Source organism: Eurypyga helias, unplaced genomic scaffold (assembly GCF_000690775.1).
Source record: "Eurypyga helias isolate BGI_N326 unplaced genomic scaffold, ASM69077v1 scaffold26925, whole genome shotgun sequence".
Lineage (NCBI taxonomy): Eukaryota > Metazoa > Chordata > Aves > Eurypygiformes > Eurypygidae > Eurypyga > Eurypyga helias.
Window position 1 is genome coordinate 1 of NW_010253792.1, and position 9,372 is coordinate 9,372.

A 9,372-nucleotide genomic window follows, 5' to 3' on the forward strand; every position below is an offset into this window, starting at 1 on the left:
CAGTGGGGTTGGACAAAACGACCTCTCAAGGTCCCTTCCCTCATTCTCTAATTCCCTGTCCCCAGAGGATTACTCAGGGTTTGGGATTTTCAACGGGATCACGTGGCACGTTAGGTCTGATTCCCATGGAAAAATGTATTTAATGAGCAGTCTGGGAGATGGGAGTGATCCCAGCTGGATCAGGACTTCCCTGCTGGTGTCAGGGCGCTGGGTAGGAGACGGATCCCCACCCACATCGATCCGCAGCCCAACAAGGGCTTTGCGCATCCGCGACACCCCAAGCACCACTTGAAGGGCCCGGTTTGTCCCGAAACGATTTCGAGGCGACAATCACTCTGCTGCCCCCACAGAACCTACCGATAATTTTAGACGTATCATCCTCCACGTCGGAGAGCTCCATGTCTTCCACATCCCGATTATCCGTCACAGGCTCCGGAGATACCGTCTTGCGGCTTCCAGCTACGGGAGACCGGGAGTTATCCTCCTCCCCCATCCCCTGAAAAGGGGACTCGGAGCCCGTCGGAGACGGGGCGTCCATACTTGGAGAAGGGACGGGAGACTCCTCTGGGTCGGGGAGCGTCGCTTTCAACTGGTCCAGCTTTTTCTTCAGATTGCTCACTCTGTTAGCAAACGTTTTATACGCCTAAAGGAGAAAGGACACTGGCCTGAGTATTTTCACGGGAAGAGCGCGTGCCTCAAGCACTTCCCTAATGAAGCGTCGCGCAGCCCTAGAAATCCACTTGGAATTACCCCGTCCCCCGCGGTGAGCGCTCCGCTCTTCAGCCATCTACAGAGCAAGGACCGCAAAAAAAGGGGAAGGGAAAACCTTTTTCCAATGACTCAAAACAGTTTTCATGACCCCCCATGTTTTCTGATAAATATGCTGCCAGTTTGGTTTTTTTTTTCCTTTCCTAGGGTCGGTTGTTTTTACGATGCTTTACCAAATTCTTTGTTTATACATCCAGTTTACACACCGATCACGATGTGTGACGCCTCCAGAATTTAGGGTTTGTCAGGCTGAAGTGTAATTTTACCCCCGTTTCAAAATACAGAGGGGCTACAAAATTCCAGCAGCGTACAAGAACCGAGGTTCTGAGCCCGGGATTTTTGGAGCATCACCTCCTTTTCTCACCCAACCCCCCCAGCTCCGCTCTCTTTTGAAACCACTCGTACAACGGCCCCGCCGAACCGCATCTGTGAACAGAGATGATGAATTTCTGGCGCCAAGGTGCTTAGCGGACGCAGGCAGACGTCGGGCGGCCCGAGGAGAAGGGTACTTACGTTTGCCACCACCTTGACTTCCTTATACTGCGCTTCGTAGAATATACCAGCGTTCTCCAGCGCTTCCGTGAGCGAGGGGCCGTTCTTCACTTGCTTGTCTAAGCCGTTTACAAATTCTTCCAGCTTTGAACTTGCTTCTTCAAACTCCTTGGAGAACTTCTTTCCTCCTGTTTTGTCTGCAAGGAGAGAACAGCCTGGAAATAAGCTGCCCTCTGCCAAACGGGACATCAGCTCTGGGAGGTGCATCCTCCGTAGCAGCGACTGGGGAGGGTCGAGACAACGGACACGGCATCACGCCGTCCGCTCCCCCGACCGCCCTCTTCATCCGTCGGCACTCATTAAGGGGCCAAGGTGCTAGCAGCATTGATTGGCTTTTAATTAGTTATGAGTGATGAACAAGCTCAAGGCACAGAAATGTAAAATTTGACCCTTTCAACCACCCAGAGAGCGTACTTTCATGTCAGAAGGGGAAAAATCTTGAGTTTTCTTTTTCCTTCGTTACCCTATTCCAAGGATTCCTGACACCATCAGAGATCAGAACACCTAGGAGTTATCCCGACCGTAAATGACTGTTTTCACAGAGTGCAGTCATGGACTACTAGCACAGCTAGAGCTAGCTGCAGTGCTGCAATTGAATTCTTCCCGCAGAGGGTGGGGAGCACTGGGACAGGTTCCCAGAGAAGCTGTGGATGCCCCGTCCCTGGGAGTGTCCAAGGCCAGGCTGGATGAGGCTTGGAGCAACCTGGGCTATGGAAGGTGTCCCTGCCCGTGGCAGGGGGTGGGACTGGGGGCGCTTCAAGGTCCCTTCCCACCCAAACCATTCCATGATTCCGTGAAATTCCCTGTTAATACGGCTCAGCGTGACTCAGTTCGTTTACCCCTAATGTGTGCTGCTTGCTATCGGGACTCACACTCGGCATCCGCAAGCTGTAGCCTTAATTAACTTAAACGTGCAACTGTTTAGGGGCTCTGTGTTCAGACCAGCGCGTGTTGTAACGCCCCACGAGGGCACGCGTGAACCAGACAAAATACACCTTCCCCGCTTCTGCTGCGCCTCAGCTCCCTATCTGCGGGTTTCTGCCAACAGGTTCAGATGAGCAAAGGTTTTAGGCTCCTGCTGGGTGCTTCTGAACTCTGAAATTCTGCCACTTGACAGAAACAGCCCGGTTTCTGGTTCTCAGCAGAACCGAGGGGCTCCTGTCACCCACTTGCGCCTCCCTAATTCCGTCGGGTTTTGTACGTTACACGCCGCCTTTACCTTTTAAGCATTTCAGCGTTTCAGTGCTGCACACATCCACCCTCATAGTGGAAAGCTGCTTCTCTTTCAGCTCTATCTGGTCTTCTGAGCGCTTATATAACAGCAATTCGTCAATGAGAGACTGTGGCTGGAAAAATCAGACAAAAAAAGCATCCTCAGCCCATTCTGCCCCAAGAGAAGCCCCGCTGCCCAGAGCCAGCAGCGCAGACCCGCTTCAGCGACAAGCCACGCTCCGGTTCAAGACCGCTGCCGAACGAGAGCCGACGCAGAAACGTGTCGTGCCAATCTCTGGGTTTTTAAGCCCAAGTCCAATGGATCGGCGGATGTGGGCTCAGGCAGGGGTTGTAATTCTACCGGTCTCCTGGCTACGATGGCTAAGAGTGGGGACAGGCCTTTGTATTTCACTCTGCTAGTGCCCACGCACTTCCGTAACACCCCACACTCTTCTGGGGGACCTAATTTACATCAATTCCTTGCCACCAACTCCTAACTCCACCCTAAAACTCCTCCTTCGCTAGGACAACCTGATCAAATGCCTCGCTCCACGCTGTTCGTAACCGCCAGCCCCCCTACGACCCGTGGACTTCGCGCAGCTCCCAAGGCGGCGAACTGCTCTCTCAAACGAGGTTACCCCAAACAACATCCAGAGTTTCCACACTGCCCCAAATGCCGTCCAGCCGCCTTGCTGTCCCTAACAGCGCGCGGAAGGGGCAGCAGCCCTAACACAACTCACGGCTGACACGTCTGGAGCTTCCCATCGAGCTTACGCCGCCGGGGGACGTAAGCTACACAAAACCTACAGCCCAAGGACGGAGGTTAGCATAACAGAGTGTTTCCAGGGGTGGACTTACTCTGAATTCGGCAACGATCTTGGACTTCAAAGCAGCTTTCGGGTTTGTGGATGCTGTGGGAATAAAGAGAAAGTATAAAGAAACCCAGGAACTACACCTCGATGAAAAGCAAGTCCTCAAAGGCAGCTCTAATAGAACATATTTTAACGTAATTCAACGCAAGACCAGCAGGCTGTGGTCACTCATTGCCTTCTGCCCCCCTCACAGATGCCCCTCAGAGCTCTGACGTTCTGTCAGCTAACGGGGACAGAGTCGCGTGCAGGCAGATCGGGGCCAAGCTCAACAAGTGACGCTATCGTGTCTTCAGCGTGCCCTACTTGTGTCCTGGGCGCACCTTTCCCAGTTCTCCCGCTGGGAAGACGAGTCCCTGCGAGGGGTGCCTTATCCCACGAGTTTCTCTCTCTCCACAAGGAAGAGAACGTTCTTTCCCAAGTGCCAGCCTTGGAACTGGTGGAGCCAAGGAGAAGCTCCCTTCTCCTCGTGGTACTTACTAGGCCTCCCCACGTTCTCAACCTCAAAACCTCTCCCACCTCTATTCTGACATCTTATTACAGAGTGAGGGGAACGACGCCCACTGCCAAGAGACAATAAATCCATCGGGTTTTGGACCCAATGGGAGAAGTGTGGGAAGAAACAAAAGCCCTGTATCCATGCTGAATATAGCACTTTTTATTTGGGAAAGCAGCTTGTGACTTTAAAGGCCAGCAACAAACGCTTCCAAACTCTCTCGTCAACCTTCTGACCTCAGCTCTGGTACGGGCGGGCGCACGCCACGTCTTACACCAGCGTCTGGCTTTACGGACCGCTCACGGCTTTAGCGTCTACCGAGATCAATCAAACCGGTATCTCAGAAATGCATTTCCCGCTAGACTGCACTCCCGGGTGGAAAAGTTCATTATCTGCCAGTTTCCTTCTATCCTAGCACAGAGTTTGCTGCTGACGATGTGTTCCTGAGCACGAAGGCGGCATCCACCTCCTGCTGCCAGAGCACACGCCTCTGGCTGTCTTCTCTCCATCTCTCAACAGTCTAACGCCAGTTTCCAAGAGGATCCACCAGCTCTTCCCTCACTGTCCATAATCTGCTCTCACCAAGACTGTTTTTCCATCCTTCACTCCTTTACAAAGTGCTTCTCTAGCACCAACTCCTTGGTGGCTTTACACATCGGTCTGTAAGGAGCTTCACAAGCCTGGAAGACACATGCCGGCTCGTGCCTTAGTCCAGGTACTCTGGGGCGAGCCTTCTGCTCCCCGGGAAGGGAATCGCTACGTTAGTTCCGAGAGTTCACACTGTTTCCTTACTTTGTGATTTCTTCCACGGCTTATTCGGTTGTTTGTTCAGAGTTTCTTTCAGCTGCTTCTGAGTTTTGAAAGTGGTACCTGGAAAACATTTCATTTTTGTTTTTGGTTGCAGTCTGGCATTATGGGATTCCTTTAAGAATCTGCTGGTGGGTTTTTGTTTGGTGCCATATGGTAAAAGAGTGAACAGAAATTTGTTTTAAAATACCCCGAACAACTTCCTTAGAGGAGCTGCTGGATGCCCAAGAGAACCTGTGTTTACTCAGGAATGCAGCAACCTACGGGCTGGTCTTCCAGTTTTAAACCAAGTTTCTGTTTGCCCTTCCACGAAGACAGTTCAAAAATCACAGCAACGACCAGTGAAAAGGAAAAAAAAAAACACAAAGAAAAGTACACCGCTCGGCTCTTTCGGCAGGCTTGTGTGTGACCAGCATTCCCCAGGCAAGTCATGCACGGCGGGAAAACAGCCACAGGTACCCATTTTACGGGCGATCGGGAGCGTTTTTTGCTTTCAAGTCACCAAAATTCAAGATTTCAGAATGCATGCGCTTCACGTCTCGACATGCAACGCCCAGTGAAAGCCTTTTCACGTGCTGCAGCCCGGGCCCGAGACGCCACGTTCCTCCCGCCACGCCGATGACCAGCCCTCGCCGCCGCACGGGAGGATTTCCCGAACGATGGAAACAAGTAAAGTGGAAACGGAATTTCCTTCAAGGATTTGGGTATCGGCTCGTTCCTGGGTTTAACCAACTGCACGTTTACGGTTAACATTAGCCGTCCCGGCTCTGAAGCAGAGACCTTGCATAAGTACATGAGGACGCTTCACCCCCCGGCTTTGCTTCCAGCGTTTTTCCAACACCACCACCAACTTATTGCTAAAACAGATCCGGAGGCAGAACCAGGGCCACAAACCCTCTACCGTGTTCAGGGCTTGTGGGACCACTCTACCTCCCCGTTGGTTTGCTCTCAGCCGGAACAATTCCCACTTATGCGAAAGGACTCGGAGCTGCCTCTGGAAAGGTACAGCACTCGCGAGACAGATGGCTTCAGCGCTGCTCGCGCGCAACACCTCGCTGCCACCGGGCCCGGGCTAGGCGCAGACGCAGGAGGAGCAGACCCACGCGACCAACTCCCTTTACCCGGCGATTCCGCGCGCTCTAACCTCGCCGAGTCGCGCATTACTCGTCGGGTGAGTCACTTACTCAGGGCTTCTTTCAGCGCCAGAATGGTTTCCTCGGGATACACATTCCTGTCCTCCCAGATTTTGAAGATTCTCTCGATCGATTTGGAAACGGAGGGATCCCTGAAACAGAAGAGCACATCGGGTTCTCCTTAACCCCCACACTCTCATCTCCCGTGATGGATAACAACGGGAACAATCGTGGATTTCAACCAAAGCTTTGAAAGACCCGTCAAAGCAGAACATCCAAGGCAGCAAGTCCACGCACTTGGAGTTAGGGACATACTCGTATCATAACGGATCAGGGCCCTTTTTGGGGTAAAATCAGGTGGTTTCAGAGCAGTAGGAGCAACAATAGTATTTCTCCAAAGCCTTTCTTCATGGGAAAAATTAAGTATTTGTTACTGTTCTGAAGCAGCTCTGGGGAAACATAAACCATTGCTCTCTCCAGAGAGAAGAATCATGGAATGGTTTGGGTTGGGAGAGACCTCAAAGCCCCTCCAGCCCCACCCCCTGCCACGGGCAGGGACACCTTCCATAGCCCAGGTTGCTCCAAGCCTCATCCAGCCCGGCCTTGGACACTCCCAGGGATGGGGCAAGAGTAACTGCTTCCGAGAGAAGCAACTGCACAGCCGGTGATGAGTGGTGCTGAACCCCACGGATACGAGCTCTCCCCCTCCTCTCTGACCACGCAGCCCCTCTGCACCGGCTGCAGCTGGGATGGAGTTCCCAGTAGCTGGGACGGGGCTACGGTTTGGGTTTGTGCTGGAAACAGCGTTGGTAGTTTTGGTGCCTGCTGAGCAGTGCTGACACAGGGTCAAGGCCTTTTCTGCTCCTCAGCCCACACCACCAGCGAGGGGTTGGGAGGGTACACAGCCAGGACAGCCAACCCCAACTGCCCCAAGCGATGTTCTATCCCAAACGACATCGTGCTCGGCCTTCAGAGCTGGGGAAGAAGAAAAGGGGAAGGGAGGAACATTCAGAGCAATGGCGTTTGTCTTCCCAAGTCCCTGTTACGCAAAAGGGAGTCCTGCTTTCCTGGGGGTAGCTGAAGACCTGCCCAAGACGGGAAGTCGGGAACAAATTCCTTGGTTTGCTTTTGCTTTATCTATTCCACCGTCTTTGTCTCAATCCAACCGTTTTCTCCCTTTTACCCTTCCGAGTCTCTCTCCCATCCCAGCGGCGGGGAGTGAGTGAGCAGCTGTGTGGTGCTGAGCTGCTGGCTGGGGTTAAACCGCCACAGCACTTTCCAGCCCCCAGCTCGGAGCTCAAAACCCCAGGTTTGATCGGAATGTGCCAGATGACACCCATAGCTGGTCCCGCTCTTCAGCTGTCAACTAGCAGGCGCCCCCGCCTGCCGTGGGGCTTGCTCTGCCTTACTGGTACTGGGGTCTAGCGCCCGTTAGCGCCTGCTCTTCGCTTTCACCACTCGCTCTATCCTTTATCATCTGGGAACGTTCTGATCACAGCAAGGACGATGCGCCGGGGCTGGCGGACAGCCAGGGCATCACTGCCGTCTCCGTGCCGCACCGGGCAGGCTGGATCTCCGCTGCGAACTCCAGTCAAAGGGAGTGACTTGCGGAGGCATCCACAGAGGAGCAGGACACCCTGAAACGCCTATAGCCGTGGGTAAGACCATGCCGCAGCAGGACACCCCGAAACGTCTGTGGCTGTTTTGTCTGTGCTGCTGCAGGTATTTCTCGGAAGGGATGTGGCCCACGGGTTAAGTCCACGCTGGAGAAACTCCACCTCCAGGCCATCTGTGGGTAAGTCCATGCAGGTACACCCTGAAGCACCAGCGGCTGCGCGGGAGCTCAGGCCAGAGCACTTCAGGGTGTGGGGCCACGGACAAGCCCAGGACAGAGCAGGGACACCCCTGGAGGGACTGCAGCCGTGGGCAAGGCCATGTTGGAGCAGGGTCACTCCCGAGGGGACAGTGGCTGTGGTGAGGCCACTCCGGAGCAGGTACATCTCCGAAGGCATCGTGGCCCACAGAGGCCACGCTGGAGCAGGTGCCCCTCAAAGCAGCTGTGATCAGCCGACGCCGCAGCGGGTACACCCCTGGAGAGACTGCGGCTCGCAGACAAGGCTCCACTTGGCGCAGGTACATCCCAAGGGATTGTGGGTAAGTCCAAGCCAGCAAAGGGGCAAGGGGAGGAGCTCATCCTAACATTAAACCCTACAACCTGGCCCAAAGGGACCAGGAGTGGAGATCGTCATGGCAATACCTTTAAATTGCTGTAGCCGGGGATTTGAGTCGCACGTTATGGGAATTACCGTAGCGGGAACCACTCAAACCAGTCGGGGAGAAGCCTTACAAGCAGCAGCGCCCCGAGCCGACCCCAGTGCCCAGCAACTCCGCACAACCACCCCCCCGAGAGCGACCGCCGTGACAGCCCGAGCCCAGCGACACGGGCTGGATGAGCTCAGTGGGCACTTCACACCCCGCACAGGGAGGCCCAGCAGGGAACGACACCCAAGTATTACATGGAAGGACAGGAAAGGTGGTGGTGGGTGATGAGCATGACGTGAATGGGGGTGGAGAACGTGCCGGTTTTGGCTGGGGTAGAGTTAATTTTCCTCATAGTAACTACTATGGGGCTACAGTTTGGGTTTGTGCTGGAAACAGCGTCGGTAACGCAGGGGTGTTTTGGCTCCTGCTGAGCGGTGCTGACACAGGGTCAAGGCCTTTTCTGCTCCTCAGCCCACCCCACCAGTGAGTGGGCTGGGGGTGCACAAGAAGATGGGACACCGGCAGCACAGCTGCCCCCAGGGCTGTTCCATCCCAAAGGACCTTGTGCTCGGCATATGAAGCTGGGGGAAGGAGGAGGAGGAAGGGGGGAGACGTTCAGAGCAATGGCATTTGTCTCCCCAAGCCCTCATCACGCGTGACGGAGCCCTGCATCCTGGAGATGGCCGAACTCCTGCCTGCCCGCGGGAAGTCAGGAACTAATTCCTTGGTTTGCTTCTGCTTCACCTATTCAACTGGTTTTGTCTCAACCCAACCGTGTTCTCCCTTTTACCCTTCCGATTCTCTCCCCCATCCCACCGGCGGGGGGGGGGCGGGGCGGGCGCCCCGCGCGCCTAAGCAACGCTGCCTGTAAGAATCTCCAAAGAGAGGAAAGGAGACGGCCTGGTGTCAACTAGCGGATCTCGTCCCGGTGCTTCTGTTTCAAAGGAAAAAAAAAAAAGGACACATATAACATCTATCAGCAACTGCTTTCAAGGGATGTTCCCCCTGCACTCCCAAGTCCATACAGGGGTGCGGACCTGAGGGACATGTGGGGATGAGAGAGGAAAACCAGACCGCTCGTCACCCCGCTGACCCCCCAAACGAAGAGCTCTTTCTGCACAGCAACCCAAAATTTGAGCTCATAGGCCCCAAATGTAGCACTCCGCAGGCGATATGTGAGCCGGAGCCCCGCCAACAAACAGCTATCCCGGAGGACCTGAGCTTGGAATAATGAATCCTAATTGGAACGTGGAGCTGGCACCACCGCTCGTGG

General features: G+C 54.5%; 1 protein-coding gene across 1 annotated transcript in view; it reads right to left on the reverse strand.

The window, feature by feature from the left end:
- Positions 1-357: 357 nt before the first annotated feature.
- LOC104510519 (regulation of nuclear pre-mRNA domain-containing protein 2-like) overlaps positions 358-9,372 on the reverse strand; it is a gene marked incomplete at its 3' end in the record, with an annotated part of 14,577 nt that continues 5,562 nt past the window's right edge. The window contains exons 4-9 of the mRNA XM_010152790.1: positions 5,889-5,989; positions 4,690-4,767; positions 3,391-3,443; positions 2,540-2,666; positions 1,282-1,457; positions 358-643 (exon numbers count right to left, since the gene is read on the reverse strand). Of these exons, the coding sequence (XP_010151092.1) occupies positions 358-643; positions 1,282-1,457; positions 2,540-2,666; positions 3,391-3,443; positions 4,690-4,767; positions 5,889-5,989 (821 nt within the window). The remainder of the gene's footprint in view (positions 644-1,281; positions 1,458-2,539; positions 2,667-3,390; positions 3,444-4,689; positions 4,768-5,888; positions 5,990-9,372) is intronic.